General features: G+C 43.4%; 1 protein-coding gene and 1 long non-coding RNA gene across 6 annotated transcripts in view; one reads left to right on the forward strand and one right to left on the reverse strand.

The window, feature by feature from the left end:
* LOC117220279 (uncharacterized) overlaps positions 1-16,981 on the forward strand; it is a 350,048-nt gene that overhangs the window by 158,578 nt on the left and 174,489 nt on the right. For 2 of the 5 annotated variants that reach the window (XM_076524680.1, XM_033470121.2), the window contains exon 1: positions 15,717-16,915. The exons of the other annotated variants lie outside the window; for them this stretch is intronic. In XM_076524680.1, the coding sequence (XP_076380795.1) occupies positions 16,607-16,915 (309 nt within the window). In that variant the 5' untranslated portion in view covers positions 15,717-16,606. Of the gene's footprint in view, positions 1-15,716; positions 16,916-16,981 lie in introns of those variants that run through there. 5 annotated transcript variants of the gene reach the window in all.
* On the reverse strand, positions 2-6,862 carry LOC143260038 (uncharacterized). Its single transcript, XR_013034135.1, has 2 exons — positions 6,611-6,862; positions 2-3,945 (listed from the first exon to the last, which is right to left on the reverse strand). It is a non-coding gene; the product is annotated as an uncharacterized LOC143260038 (long non-coding RNA).

The following is a 16,981-nucleotide window of genomic DNA, read 5'->3' on the forward strand; positions in this document are numbered from 1 at the left end:
GTCTTTTTTCAAAAGCCGTTTATTTAATCGATATATGCTCCAGTTGCTGTTAAAAAATATTGGATCAAAAAGACGGTTTCATCTTATAAAATTGACAATTTTGTTACTAATATTTACTTATTCGCTTAGCATTGAAATATACTACATACATAATAAACGAAAACGCAGGAAAAATCAAATGCCACGTAATGGCATAATGGCACTTTGCACGTGGAACACCAATATCGTGAATTATTCGTATAATTATTCATATATTTTATTTGTTTGTTTTATACTGACCTGGTCTGAAAATATTCCAAGCATCTTGAAATTTCAGAATATGTTTTTGTTTTCGCTAAAATCACAATTTAAATAGTCAATGGTCGCGCTACTTTCGACGCACGACGAGTATACTCGTTCTGACACAAAATTCTGCCACTTCTCCATGACGAGTATACTCGTATCGAACACAGCTATACCTGATTAAACGCAGTCGCTCGATGACCGAATGGGGAAATCTTCCACTTTTACCGTAGCAACGCGTGGCCCTCATTCTGCTCGCTTTTTTGTCGTTGTCATCGATCAGTCTCGACCTGGAATTTTTTCGCGATTCGTCGAATGCTTTCTCTTTCTTCATAAAACGCGGTTTCAATTGAACTCTGTTGTTATTATAATTGCGTCATTTTGTTAAGATTTGCAAGAGGTACGAACGTTGAAGAAGTAATCGACAATATAAGTTCGCATAAGTTCGCTTTGCAATTACTACATTTAATTGACTAAAATACTTGAATTTCATGAAATTTTTGATTTTTGATTTCTCGCGCTTTTTCGTGAAAGCTTTAAAGTCTTGTATCACAAACAAAGTAATCGATGCCGCATAAGTTCGCTTTGCAATTACTACGTTTAATTGACTAAGATACTTTAATTTCATGAAATTTTTGATTTTTGATTTCTCGCGCTTTTTCGTGAAAGCTTTAAAGTCTTGTATCACAAACAAAGTAATCGATGCCGCATAAGTTCGCTTTGCAATTACTACGTTTAATTGACTAAGATACTTTAATTTCATGAAATTTTTGATTTTTGATTTCTCGCGCTTTTTCGTGAAAGCTTTAAAGTCTTGTATCACAAACAAAGTAATCGATGCCGCATAAGTTCGCTTTGCAATTACTACATTTAATTGACTAAGATACTTTAATTTCATGAAATTTTTGACTTTTGATTTTTCGCGCTTTTCGTGAAAGCTTTAAAGTCTTGTATCACAAACAAAGTAATCGATGCCGCATAAGTTCACTTTGCAATTACTACATTTAATTGACTAAAATACTTTAATTTCATGAAATTTTTGATTTTTGATTTTTCGCGCTTTTTCGTGGAAGCTTTAAAGTCTTGTATCACAAACAAAGTAATCGATGTCGCATAAGTTCACTTTGCAATTACTACATTTAATTGACTAAAATACTTTAATTTCATGAAATTTTTGATTTTTGATTTCTCGCGCTTTTTCGTGAAAGCTTGAAAGCCTTGGTATCACAGTTACAAACAACATCCTTTCGATACCATTGTAACTGCTCGGAGGACCGAAATCGATGTGACAACTGTTTTCAAGCCCCGGTTCTGCTCCTCTCCGCTTCAAGACGCAACCGAGAGGGAAGCCTTGACCTCGCCCAACGTTTCCGCGTGCTACGCGCGCTGCGCACCCTCCCTAAGACCCGTTTCGCACGAAGATACTTGTATCGCGATACGCGTACGACGACTACCGACCGTGCATATAATTCAACGGGAGAGTTCAGACAGCGATATGCTGCCCGCGACACTTCTTCTCGCGTTCTTTTTTCTCATTTTTGTTTTAACGCAGTTCCAACCTCGAACAGAGACATTAATTCTGCGACATTAATTTACAGTAATGTTTACAATAATTTTTAGGACGTTTTAGGATATTGTTTAGGAAGGAATATACGCTGTTGCAAACAGTTGTAGGTCTATGGAGACAATTCTGTGGCTGCAAGGAAGAACGCCACGAGTCACCTGTTTTTACTCATTAGATATTGATTATTAGATTAGATATTTACTTATTAGATATCGTCACTTTTAAATTTTGTTCACTAATGTCCTTATGTGCTAGTAGTGCTTCGAATGCATAAGCGAAGTGTGCAATGACTTAATCTAAAGGTTCTTCATTTCTTAACCAATGTTTGTTAACTTCAACGAATGTAATTAAATATACCTAAATTAAATGTAAATTAAAATATAAAAATATAAATTAAATATAACTACCTTATTTACGAACGTGTTAAACAGTTCGATGTAATTCATTGATTTGTTTAATTTCTAATTATATATTCTGTTCTTATTGGCCCAGGCTCTTATTGCCCCATAGCGAGACCTTTTTACCCCATACGTGGGTCAAACGGAGCTAATTATACTTCGTTTCTTTATATCTACTTTTAAAATTACTTTAACCCTTAAATATATACGATCTTTTTGTTTCCAATTTCTATTTACCAAACTTTATTAAAAAGATGTGTGTATATTAAGGGAAAAGTAAAGGAAAAAATTATGTCTTTAGGAAAATAGTTTCTTATTACAAAATTATCGTATGTAGCCAATCGGCTGCAACACAAAATATTCTTCTAGATACACCATACATATATGTTGTCAAACGGCAACACGATGAATTTAAGATTATCTTCAAATGCGCTGCTTTGGAAATACATAGAAAAGATGTTCAACTATAATTTAAATTTGTTTTAGCATTCTCTTAGCAAAGAAAACGTTTCATATCCTCCTCCGAACTTTTCTCGACTAATTGGGACTAGATTATCTTTAAATGCGCTGCTTTGTAAATACATAGAAAAGATGTTCAACTATAATTTAAATCTCTTTTAGCATTCCCTTAGCAAAGAAAACGTTTCATATCCTCCTCCGAACTTTTCTCGACTAACTAGGACTAGATTATCTTCAAATGCGCTGCTTTGGAAATACACAGAAAAGATGTTCAACTATAATTTAAATCTCTTTTAGCATTCCCTTAGCAAAGAAAACGTTTCATATCCTCCTCCGAACTTTTCTTGACTAATTAGGACTAGATTATCTTCAAATGCGCTGCCTTGGAAATACACAGAAAAGATGTTCAACTACAATTTAAATCTCTTTTAGCATTCCCTTAGCAAAGAAAACGTTTCATATCCTCCACCGAACTTTTCTCGACTAACTAGGGCTACATTATCTTCAAATGCGCTGCTTTGGAAATACACAGAAAAGATGTTCAACTATAATTTAAATCTCTTTTAGCATTCTCTTAGCAAAGAAAACGTTTCATATCCTCCACCGAACTTTTCTCAACTAACTAGGATCCCCCCTATCTTCGCTAAACTGGTCTAAGGCCCCTTTTTTTCACTCGAACGAACAACGTCGCCGCGAACCGCGCCCTAAGGCTCCCCTCCCGGCCCTCTGCCACCCGATTTCTTTCGAGGGCTCGCGATTTTTCAGCCGGCCGCGAGTCGTAAATTCCGCGGGAGACTTTTACAATGGCGCGCGGCGAGCCAGCGAGCTGGCGAACGCGCGCGCCAGCCGTTATTTATGTAATTGTAGGAAGGATTAACACGGCCGTCGCAATAAATACAATCACCGCGCAACAGTTCCACCTAGACGCCCGGACGATAGTATCTTAATTTATGCCTCGCTGCCCGCCCCATTATCTCATTGACGGCCCTTCCGTCGCGGGACGGGCCCCATCCTTTTCGCCGGGACGTCTCGACCTCGGGAGCAGCGGTTCCGCGTGCCTCCCGAGGGACGACGATGGACCTTGAACTCGTCCTCACCTTGGCAACGGATCGTTACCGGCTCTTCAAGTGTGCCGGAATGCAGCGACGTCTGCCGCACTTCGAGCCGGGCTCCTTCTGGGCCCGACTTTGGCCGGGATCGCGCCGTGAGGCGCCGATCGGCGATCGAAGGCGACTAATTGAGCTGGAGAACAATCGATAATCGGAAGCGTTAATATCGGCGATTATTGGCACGGTAAATTAATAATTAACACGTTCCGTGCCACGTGTACCATCGATGGTACACGCTTGCATGTTTACTACTGTGATCAAAAAGTAAGGTGAAATTGTCATTTAAAACTCCCGGACATTAGGAAGGCAGGCAATTGTTTTTTTCCTAGGTTGGTAGGACTGTCTATAACAATTGCCAAGCGTCTGTTTGTTAAAAGGTTTAATTATCTCCGAGTTACACGTGTTTTAGTAAACGACCAAAAGTGAATTTTTCGATTTTTACAATGGGTGATTTTGTTGAGCAAAGAACTTGCATCAAATTTTGTTTGCGGAACGAATATTCTCGTGCGGACACGTTGAAAATGTTGCGGAAGGCCTTTGGTGATCAAACTATGGCACAAAAAAACGTTTATAAGTGGTACAACGAGTTCAAAGCGGGCCGAGAACGCGTTGAAGACGAACCGCGCTCTGGACGACCATCAACGTCTACCGACGAGGGCCACGTACAAAAAATCGAAGATTTGGTGCTTGAAAATCGTCGATTGACAATAAGAGACCTCGCTGATAGTGTTGGAATATCATTTGGCTCAGTCCAAACCATTTTGAAGGATGTTTTGTGTCTCAAACGCGTCAAGTCTCGATTGGTGCCATGTCATACTGCATTGGTTCTTCGCGACTTTTTTGCCAAAAACTCGACTCATATCGTTCCGCAACCACCGTATTCGCCTGATTTGGCTCCGTGCGACTTCTGGTTATTCAGCAAACTCAAAAAGCCAATGCGGGGACGCCGTTTTGACACGATTGAGGAGATAAAAACCGAATCGAAGAAGGTCTTGAAGGCTATACCGGAAAAAGACTATTCCGACTGTTTCGAGGACTGGAAAAAGCGTCGGAAAACGGGGATTACTTTGAATCGGACGGGGATTACTTTGAAGGGGATGAAATTGATTTGGAAGAATAAATAAAGAATTTACATTTTATAAACAAATTCACCTTACTTTTTGATCACAGTAGTACTTAGTGAACTGAACAAATTGTTTACAAGAAATTTAGAACCGAAGAATCAATTTCCACCGCAAGAATGGGCGTTGATAAGTTTTTGTTATGTTGTTATGTGTACGAGAATTAATAATTGCACGTAATACATCAAGTTTTAGTAAAATATCAAAGTGTGAAGATTCGAGTAAAAAAAGCTCGGCACGGAACGTGTTAATTGACGCTCTGCTTGGAAACAAAAATGGACAATTTGAAGGAGGAAGGAGGAGGAGGACGATTATTCGAGCTCGCTAGGATTAACCTTTGCACTCGAAGCTGTTTTAACTTGAAAACTATGGTGCTTCCTCCAACCTATGGTATTTTGATTTTTTTATTAGTTTTGTATCGCATCGATATAAAATTGACCGACTGAATCATTTTCTGGTACATACTTTTTCATTTTTAACAATTCTTTAAATATTAAGCAATTTAATCATGTAAAAACTACTTGGACAAATGGTGTAGCAATTTTCAGCGGCGCCTCTGGATCGCCATTCCAGGGCAAAGGGTTAAGATAAGGGAACTATGAGATTGAATGAACAAATATTACAGATTTTAGCCGATTTTCTAGGTCATCGACGCTCTCCGCGAACAATGTTAAATATATCGAAATTAAAAACGTTGTATTAAATTGTACATTCCAATTGCAGTAATTTCTCCCTAATTCACGCACGAAAAACCTAATTGCGCACAAAACTGGACAATTTCGGAAGAGAACTACCTAATTGACGCTCAGAAAAAAATGGGCACTTTTGGAATTGGAGATACGATTATTCGAGCCTTGCGTCTCGTTTTCATAGTTGTTGACAATCGGTAACTACAAAAACAAGCCGAAAGGCTCGAATGATCGTATCTTCTCTTCCAAAATTGCCCATTTTTTTGTACTAGTAAATACGATGGTTGTTGCAAAGTGTGATCTACCTCGCAAGCTACTGTTCCCAATTCGCAGAGATTGTTCGACGACAGTTTTTCTAAACTAACGTATCTTCTCTTCCAAAATTGCCCATTTTTTTGTATTAGTAAATACGATGGTTGTTGCAAAGTGTGGTCTACCTCGCAAGCTACTGTTCCCAATTCGCAGAGATTGTTCGTCGACAGTTTTTCTAAACTAACGTATCTTCTCTTCCAAAATTGCCCATTTTTTTGTATTAATAAATACGATGGTTGTTGCAAAGTGTGATCTACCTCGCAAGCTACTGTTCCCAATTCGCAGAGATTGTTCGACGACAGTTTTTCTAAACTAACGTATCTTCTCTTCCAAAATTGCCCATTTTTTTATATTAGTAAATACGATGGTTGTTGCAAAGTGTGATCTACCTCGCAAGCTACTGTTCCCAATTCGCAGAGATTGTTCGTCGACAGTTTTTCTAAACTAACGTATCTTCTCTTCCAAAATTGCCCATTTTTTTGTACAATCTGAGCGTCAATTAGGTAGAATTTACTATAGTTGCCGTTAGTTTAGAAAAGCTGTCGACGAACAATCTCTGCGAATTGGGGACAGTAGCTTGCGAGGTAGATCACACTTTGCAACAACCATCGTATTTACTAATAGAATAACAAATAATAATATAAACCGTTTCTCGCAGTTCAGTTCACACGCTTACACTGGCTATCTCACTTGTTCTCTCTCTATTAGTCGATTCACCCCTATTCTCACACGTCTTTTCTCTCGCAATTCTCTTCCAGCAATCATCATCGTTCCACGCTACGAACTCTAGGCTACAGCTGCTCGCAGCACAGTAACTCCCATACTCTCGCATCACGCTCGTACTTCCAAGCGAATCTCACACTTTAATATTATCTAGTTTATGAAGACAATTACAACGTAGCTAGCCAGCCGATGCTCTTCGGAAGCTGGAATCCAACTGCTCCACAAAAGGGGAGAAAATATCAGCGAACTGGCGTCACCGATAAATCGTTATAATCACGATACGACGTGTGCTCGCGCGGTTAATTAATTCAGGGGTTATGGTAGTTTATGATGACTATAATTAGGTAGGGCGTTTTATAACAGTGCAGCGGAGGCTTCCTTATCCGGACATTTATCTTTAGAATATTCTGGCGTCGAAACGTTCTACGATCTAAGCTTTGTATTATTTACATTTATCAGTTAGCAGAAAACCTCAATGGAATTTTTAGATAATAGAATTGTTCGATTTTTAATTATAATAACCATTGTTTGAACTTTAAACTTTCAGATAAGACAGTCTCTGCTGTATGTGCAGTAAATTCTCCCTAATTGACGCTCAGATTGTGCACAAAAATGTACAATTTGGGAAAAGGAGATACGATTATTCGTTATATGATTATTAGTTTTTATAGTTATCGATTGTCGACAACTATAAAAATAATAACAAATTAATAAACGTATCTCCTCTTCCCTAAACTGTCTATTTTGTTGCACAATCTGAGCGTCAATTAGGGAGAATTTACTGTATATACATTTAAGGAAAAGACCAGTTATCAGTACAGTGGTAAACAAATAAGATTTATTTTTCGTTTAGAAAAATCGTCGAGAAACGATTTCCAAATGGACCAGCAAAGGAGACCTTGAAATTAAACAGTATTTAATCCTATTAGATGTAAAAGAAAATTCGATTGAGTCACGAATTTTTCGTGATTTTCAAATCGACGCAAAATAAAATATAATACTAATCGCTAACTTACTGTCAAAAGTAAACGCATAATTACTAATATTATATTTCGCAAATCCGTACGAACATTTTCGCAGTCATCAGAGTACAGTAAATTCTCCCTAATCTCCCTACAGCTTGCAAACAAAAATGGATAATTTGGGAAGAGGAGATGCGATTATTCGAGCCTTGCACCCCGTTTTTAGAATTGTTGACGATCGTTATCTATAAAAATGAGCCGCGAGGCTCGATTAATCGTATTTCCTCTTGTCTATTATCCATCGTCAATTAACCGCTTTTGTTTACAAGCAGAAGGAAAATTAGGGAGAATTTACTGTACCTCGTTTTTATAATTATTGACGATCGGTAACTATAATAATGGCCGCGAGGCTCGATTAATCGTATCTCCTCTTGTCTATTATCCATTGTCAATTAACCGCTTTTGTTTACAAGCAGAAGGAAAATTAGGGAAAATTTACTGTACCTCGTTTTTATAATTATTGACGATCGGCAACTATAATAATGAGCCGCGAGGCTCGATTAATCGTATCTCCTCTTGTCTATTATCCATTGTCAATTAACCGCTTTTGTTTACAAGCAGAAGGAAAATTAGGGAGAATTTACTATACCTCGTTTTTATAATTATTGACGATCGGCAACTATAATAATGAGCCGCGAGGCTCGATTAATCGTATTTCCTCTTGTCTATTATCCATTGTCAATTAACCGCTTTTGTTTACAAGCAGAAGGAAAATTAGGGAGAATTTACTGTTCCTCGTTTTTATAATTATTGACGATCGGCAACTATAATAATGAGCCGCGAGATTCGATTAATCGTATCTCCTCTTGTCTATTATCCATCGTCAATTAACCGCTTTTGTTTGCAAGCAGAAGGAAAATTAGGGAGAATTTACTGTACCTCGTTTTTATAATTATTGACGATCGGCAACTACAATAATGGCCGCGAGGTTCGATTAATCGTATCTCCTCTTGTCCATTGTGCATTATCAATTGTCCACTTTCAAGCTGAAGAAAAATTAGGAAGAATTTACTGTAGTTCTATTTTCGTAAAAAACGCTCCAATTAGGTCGCACTGGGCGCCGTCTCCTCAACTCGTGGAATAACGGAGATAGGACAGCTCTAACATCGTCAAAGACAACAGTGAAATCTCAGCGAGACCAATAGCTAAACAACGAATCCGAACACGCGTGGTTCTGAAAACGCGTCCAAAAAGCTCGGATGTCCGGCCTCGACCCGTAGACGAGGTCGCGCCGCGGCGCCCCCAGGATCGTCGAGGTCGCGCGCGCGCGCGCGAAATCCTTGGCTAGTTATCACCAGCGGACGCGTGCTAATGGTTATGCATGAACGGGGATAACGCAGCGGTGGTTCCACGTCGGAGGTTCAATGTCGGAGGGAAATCGCGGCGGCTAGACCGCTTCCGCCGCGCCGCGCCGCGCCGCTCAGCTTCTCGCGGGTCTGATAATCTTCGGAGCTGTTAATTTCTTGCCGGGTGAAACCGTGTGCGCGGGCACCGTGGAGATCAAAGGATAATAATTCGCGACGCGACGCTAGGCAGAATCGGCACGCAACGTTCTCTCGCGAGCATGAGCCGGCATTGTAGTCTGGAACGGTTCTTTCCGTCCTTTTGGTCATTTCTTTTTGCGAATGCAATTTCTCGCTTCGCCGTTTTCCATCCACGGGGTGTTTCGTCCGAGCACCGCGAATCATCTCGGAACGGGTTGAAGCCACGGAAAAAATGTTTGCGCAAAAGCTGTATAAAAAGGCGCGGTATCGATCATTTATTCATTCGTGTGACGGCGGAGGGTGTTTCAAGGTGAACTTAAACGTTTTTTAATCGGGCCATACATTTTCTTATCCTTATCACGACCGTGTTCGGTTGTACACCCTGTATATCACTGTAGTTATCGCAGTATACAGTAATGTCTCTCTAATTGGCGCTCGGATTGTACACGAAAATGGAGAATTTTGGAAAAGGAGATACGATTGTTCGAGCCTTGTGGCTCGTTTTTATAGTTATGAATTGTTCACAATTATAAAAATGAGCCGCAAGCTCGAATAATCGTATCTCCTTTTCCCAAATTATCCACTTTAGTGGGCAATCCGAGCGTCAGTAAGGGAGACATTACTGTAGTCGGCGGATTTTGTGCATTCGTTGCAGAAATTAGGAAAGGAAATACGATAAGTGAAAGTATCGGAAGCGTTTAAGAAAGTTGTTGCAGTGTTTTCAATCGATTGAAACTGTTTACAGAAGAAACGCGTTTTTATTTAGCTTTAGTTTTGTATTGCTGAGCAGAATTTTTATTTTCCACGAAGATCCGTTGTCTAGCGATAAATATTATCGATTATCAACAACTATAAAAACGAGTAAGGCTCGAATAATCGTATCTCCTCTTCCCAAATTGTCCATTTTTGTGCACAATCTGAGCGTCAGTAAGGGAGACATTACTGTACCTCCATTTTCTATTATTTCTAATACAGAAATACACGCCTCGCGTCTCGCAAAAATTAGATAACGATTAAAAAGGACAAAATACATTGTCGCACGTTAGATTTACGTAGCACAAAAAACAACAACAATAAGACGTTTCTTCTGATTTTTAACAAGTGTTATTGTAACATTTGCCGTAAGTAACATGTAAATTGAATAAATAACTCGTAAATGTATCTCTACGATATGAAAGTAATCGTAAATTAAAAAATTAGTGTCCCGTCATTTCGACGGGTTCCGTGAATCTACGGTTAAAATTGAATAAATACCTTAAAAATGTATCTCTACGATATGAATGTAATCGTAAATTAAAAAATTAGTGTCCCGTCGTTTCGACGGGTTCTGCGAATCCACGGTTAAAATTGAATAAATAACTTAAAAATGTATCTCTACGACATGAATGTAATCGTAAATTAAAAAATTAGTGTCCTGTCGTTTCGACGGGTTCCGTGAATCTACGGTTAAAATTGAATAAACAACTTAAAAATGTATCTCTACGACATGAATGTAATCGTAAATTAAAAAATTAGTGTCCCGTCGTTTCGACGGGTTCCGCGAATCTACAGTTAAAATTGAATAAATAACTTAAAAATGTATCTCTACGATATGAATGTAATCATAAATTAAAAAATTAGTGTCCCGTCGTTTCGACGGATTCCGCGAATCTACTAGTTAAAAATAGAAAAGTTGCTCAGAGTCGCTGTACTTTCTGGGAACGAAACAAAAAAAGAGTTCGATTTATTGAAGTTTCTAAACTGGTATACTCCCTTAAACGCTCGGAGAGCTGTCGGACATCGCAGTCCGCGCCGGAAAAGGCGCGCTGCGGCTAAAACAAGCGGCGCGGCGGCCCACTTTGCGGGGCCCGTCGCTTTCGCATTGGGTTAGCCACGCCGGAAGAGAATCCGCGCGTCGATCGGTATCCGCGAATATAATGGGCCTGAGTCAGGCCCGCCTCGGAATCGGTCACGCTAGATTTCCCGCGGATTTTTCCCGTCGGTCGACTCTCGGTCCCCACCTCCGGCCCGATTCAGCGCGACCGTTTATGTAAATATACGCGGCGAAAGTCGCCGAGCGTACACGGCCGATTACGCGGCGGGCAAGCCCGGCGTGTCCGAGCGGAAAGATCGTTCCGGCCGGCGGCTTTCCGCGTTCCGGAACGGCGTCAAAAGGGCCGAAAGAAAGGGCCGGGGGAAGGTCGCCGCGATTCCCATGATAACTCGGGATTTATTGCTCTAGGATACGCGCGGGTCCCGCCGCGGTCCTCGGATTCCTTCGAATTCAGCGCCGCGCCGATCTCGGGCCCGTTTTTTAACGCGGGCCCGAGGTTAGTTCCCGCGGCGAATCTAGGCCAGGGTGGGAAAGAATGCTGCGTAAACACGGCCTACAGGTCCGGTGAGTTACTAGTCGGCCGGACGCTTCGTTCGCCGCGCGTAATCGCCGCTGTAAATCGGCGAAAAAATACAGCCGGGGACAAGCGGGGCCTGGCGATTCCGCGATAGCCGGAATTTATTTCGCCTCTGCGCACCTGTCGCGGCCGCTGAAATTTAAATCCGCAACCACGGAACCGAGTCTAGCCGGAGAGGAGGACGCCTTCCGAGCGGACCTCGACGAAATTTTCGGTCTCCCTTTCGACGGAATCCCCGGGAAATGTCGGGACTGGGATTTACTCGGATTACTGGAAGGTAAACTGGGTATTGACCGTGCCTCTCAAAAAGGCTGAAAAATGTTTCCTAGTTGCCTGTTCGAGCAGCTCTCCCGAAGGTACATTGTACCCTTGGCGTAGCTCGGAGCTGTCTCAAAAGGCCCGGATCTTTTCATCTTTTCATCGGATGTCAGGGGCAGAAAGCTTATTCAAATTTATTGACCCTCTGCAGTCGAAGACTGATGGACTCGAAGGCGTCGCTAAAAATTGTCACGTCACGTTTCAAAAATAATTTTTAATTCGTCGAGTTCGTTTCAACTTAAATTTGCTTGTACTTACTAATTATTGAAAGCTTTGTATAAATTATTATTGCATTTCATTTGAGTTTCAGTTATTCTGTTTTATTCTATTCTGTTCTATTCTATTTAATTCTTTTGTTTTGATTTTATCTACTTCATTTGATTCTCTTGAATTATTTTATCGATTTTATTTTATTGTATGCTTTTATTGTATACAGACGGAACACCTGTAATCCGTAAGGAAACCAATAAAGTTCATAATTTATTGAAACATCATAGTTATTGTATAAATATCATAGTTATTGAAACAATAACTGACAGTAATTGATAGCCTGATTAAGGATTAACACATTGAAAACGAATGTCTGCACGTTTTTACAACATTAAAATCGTTGCACGTCCCTCGTCCCTACACCTCAACACAAATTAATAATTTTCACGGTACAATCACGTGTTTTCCTTCTCCGCAGTGTTCAAGACGTTGAAAGACAGTCTAGCCGACTGAAAAAAATGTCCTCCAAAAGGCCTTCTCCTCTTGAAAGTGTCAAAGCGAACGCAAGAATACGCGTCGAACAACTTCGAACAGCTGAAACTTCGCTCAATCATACGGTCACCGAAATCTCATCGTCGCGCCGAGGTTTCTCCGGCGTTCGTTTCGTACGCATCCACGTTTTCGCGACTGAACGTTGACAAAATTGGCCGCGTGGTTCGGCGTCGCGTCGCGATGCGCCGGTCGGAAGATGCGCCGAGATTGCACCGGCGGCGGCCGCGGCGCGCCGGAGCGTTTCGCGTCACGACAGGAGCGCGCGGCGTGCACGAGCAGCGTACAATTATGAATTTCCATCGCGGTATCTCGTATCTGAATCGCGTTGTAGGACAAACAGGCTCCCGCGATACGGCACGATGAAGATGAAAGATGCTCGGGAGGAAGAACAAGGAGCGCGGAGCCGGTCGACGAAGAGGAGAACGCGGAGGTAGTGACGAGATCTAACAGCGCGTGCTCCTCCCCCGCGTGCTCCCCCTTCGCGGGGCGAATCACAATCGCGTACGCGCGTAATTCAGATTCTCACGAGGGCTGACCCCGCGAGACCGGAGAATGACCCGACCCGGCCCGACCCGATTCTACTCGACTCGACACGACACGACTCGACTCGACGTCGAGTCTACTCCAACCGAACTCGGCTTTCCTCGGCTCGAGTATCGGCTCGGCTCGGCTCACGCTAATTACGCGTCCGCGTTAATAATTGCCGTTGCGGGCTCCCAACACGATTAATCAAGCCCTCCCCTCTCCGCCCCTCATCACGGCCTTAAAGCACGCCGTATATAGCCGCGGGAATAATTGAAGTTTTGACGAGTTCCCGGTCTAATGATATCGTTTGTGTAATAAGTGGCGCCGTTACCCCGTGCCCGCGTCGTTTCGACAGCGCTGGGAACGAGGATGGGATCGATGCAGCACGGCCAGAAGCACCGGTAGGTGCCACGGAAAAGCTCGATCCAAGATCGAAGGATCGGAGGAAGCAGCACGCGAAAGCCTGCTCTTCGAGCGCAGCAATACCGATTCGCGTGAAAGGAAAGACGCCGAGCCGTCCTCTTAATTCACCGTTTCCCGATGAAACTCGCGCCCGAGGCGTTTCCCCGGTCTCTCTCTCTCTCTCCCTCTCTCTCTCTTTTCTCTGGTTCCCCGTTGGCGGGCTATGCGGTTGTCGCGTCTTCGGCCTTCGTTCGTGGAACTACGGCGTTCCACGACACCCCGGCACCTTCTCGCGGTGTTCCGCACGACTACTCCCCATTTATCGTGTCCGACATGCGAGAATATCACCGAGAAGCAACCGAGAACCAGTCATCGTGCCATTAATTAGCCGGTTGACGCCTAGAAACAGGAATTCATTCCGGGGTCAGGCATTATCAATTGCTTTTATCGTGGCCGAGACCGTTACGGCGGGACACGTTCCTCCTGCCGCGGCTGCAAATAGAGTACGATGCACCCTGCGGCGCGGCGCTCGATGCAACCCGGTGCATCCAGGCCCCGCCGCAGATCCTCGGCTGCCGCGCAGCGTCCCTGGAAATCCTGGAAAATCGAACACCGCTCCCCGGTGTTGCACGTATGTACGTACTTCGATCCGGTGATCCGAGTCTGCTCGACGCTGTGCCCGGCTTTCTTCCTTCGACATCGATTAACCCTCCCGCGTCCGACGCTTTCTCTTTCTCGCTAACGAGCTCCGGGCAAACGAAACCGTTTCCAGCTGTTCCACGGATTAGCTGGCTCGACAGAAGCTTGTTCGGATACAACGACTTTTTAAATCGGCCCGCTATGGATCGCGCACCGTGAGAAGTTCCCTGTGTATCGCCGGATGCCGTCGCGTATTCTTTTTTTTTCTTTTTCTTTTTTTTTGAAGCCGCTCCGCACGGAGCGGTTCGTGTCGTTCATTGCGAGAGAACGTCGTAAATGCGTTGTATAACCTTTTCTTTGGCAGCGTTAAGATCGAAGAGGGAACTAATCGACGCGCTCGTGAGAGAAAGATTGCGGCGCGAGGGGCACGAATTCTTATCTAGCGACGTTGTTTTTCATGGGAAGGTATCGACGGATCGCTGTTGCGGCAGTTGCTTTTTTAAATGAACATCTGTTACTTAAAGAACGATATTATTAGGAAATTTAGGAAATAAATTTTTACAGGAAGAACGTCGATTCTTTCTGCGATTATTTCAATTCCTTCTCTAAATTATTATATATATATATATATATATATATATATATATATATATATATATTTAGTTATAATACAATTAATATATATATATATATATATATAATATAATAATATATAAATTTAGTTATAATAATAATATAATAATTTAATAAATAATATTTTTTATTTTATAATAATAAAATAAATATAATATTATTATATATATAAATTATTATATTATTATTATAACTAAATTATTAGTTCGCATTATGTTTCGTGATCTGAAGGGTAATTAGCCCGTTTGATTAACACTAGAACTACCGCTCCCTAAACGCGACTAACGTATATTATTTTATAACAACGACAAGATTGGATTTATTCGAACCTCCCACGATTTTTATTACAATATATACAATATACAATATATATTGAATGAAGAGGTTCGCATAAAAACGCCTGACAAAAACCTTTTTATAGCATCAAGAGCTATAAAACAAAAAAATGCGAAACCAGTCATTTTGACTGTTTTCGTAGTTTCTACTGTGTTAATAAATAATAATAATATTACACCAACGCAATCAGTAAACGAATAGACGTTTCCCAATAGAAAATGACCACAGAAAGGCCCTTTCCGAAACAGAGGCGAAGAATACGGTTCGCGTGAGAGTGACTCGAAGAGTTTCAATTAATGGAAAACAAAGAAACAGCGACGGGGAAGCGTATCAAGAAGGGTGCGCGGGGGCCGCCGGTTTCCCTGGAGAGGGACGAACGGCGTGTAAGGCCCAAAGCGGAATAAGTCCCGATCGCCATGGTAACCGGTGACTCGTAGCCTCGCGTGTGCCCGTCGGAGATCGTCAAACTCCGATCGGGTTCGTGCGGAATCGCCCATACTCGGGCATTTTCGTCGGAGCGAGGCCAACCGGTCGGCGGACGCAGTCTCCGCGCGACCAGTTCGATTCCGCACGTAGCCAGCGATCGGTGCTCGCGTCGTGTGCGTCGCTGTCGTTGATCGTCGTCGCCGTCGCCGTCGTCGTCGTCGTCGTTGTCGTCGCGATTAAAAATCGTTCGCAATCTCTCACGCGAACAGTGTTCCCCGATACCGCGGCGAGCGGCGCGCAATCGTTGCTGGGTTGTTCTACCATCGAATTCGGCAAGTCGGTGCACGCAGCAGATCGCTCGATCGGAGCAGCGTGCTCGCGAGAGAGCGGTGCACGCCCGAAGGCAAATACCTGTGCGCCTGATTTCGAGTCGATCCGGGGCCTCTGACACGTCGCTTCTTCCCGCGGCTCGGTGAAACGTGCCCGAGAGAAAGAGGCGGACAGCGATAGAGAGCGATAGAGCGAGAGAGAGATAGAGAGCAAGAGAGATAGCAAGAGAGCGATAGAAGCGAGAGAAAGAGAGTATATCTGAAAACGGTATCTGCTCGCGTTCGCCGGAGCGCACGGGAGACGCACGCGTGCTGTCGGAGCGGAATCGGAGCGCTTTTGCAGTGGTATACTCGGTGACCGATTTCTTCGTCGAGCTCCGTCGGGTTGTCAGTGAAATTAGGTCGTCTCCGTCGCGACGTCGAGTCGGATGATCGAGAGATCCCCAGTGGCCGGTGTGCACCGTTGCGCTCGCGCGCTCGAGCCTCGCCTCGCCTCGCCTCGCCTCGTCTTGTCTCGTCTCGCCTCGCCGTGAACCACCTGTGGATTTCGCGTGAAGCTTCGGAGTGACAGTGCGTAGAGAAACGGGCAGTGGTGCGAGAGGAACTGCGGGATGACGGCCGATCTGGAATAAGGAGCCTCTACACGTCCGGAAGGATACCGCGCGAAAGAAGATCCAGGTCGAATGATGACCATGTTCGGCACCCTCGTCCAGAGGCTCACCTCGCCGGTGACCTCGCCGACGAGCCCGCGACGCCGCTTCAAGTCGCCGTCGCGATGGGAGGTGCAGAGCGACCCGGAGGACGACCCGGCCGCCCCGGTCAGGAAGTCCAGGGCGAAGCATCTGCTCGACAAACGCAAGAGCAAGAGCAGGGCGCGGGCCCTCAACGTCCAGGCCGAGCAGATCACGATGTGCAACGCCGGATGGCACGACGCCGCGTTTCCGCCCCTCAGGGGCACCAAGAGCCTCGGCAGGCTCGACGGCATGAAAGAGGTGAGTCTCGATTCGTTCGATCGACGCCGCTCTCGACTTCCTACACCTCTGGCTTCTGCACTCGGC

Source organism: Megalopta genalis, chromosome 1 (assembly GCF_051020955.1).
Source record: "Megalopta genalis isolate 19385.01 chromosome 1, iyMegGena1_principal, whole genome shotgun sequence".
Lineage (NCBI taxonomy): Eukaryota > Metazoa > Arthropoda > Insecta > Hymenoptera > Halictidae > Megalopta > Megalopta genalis.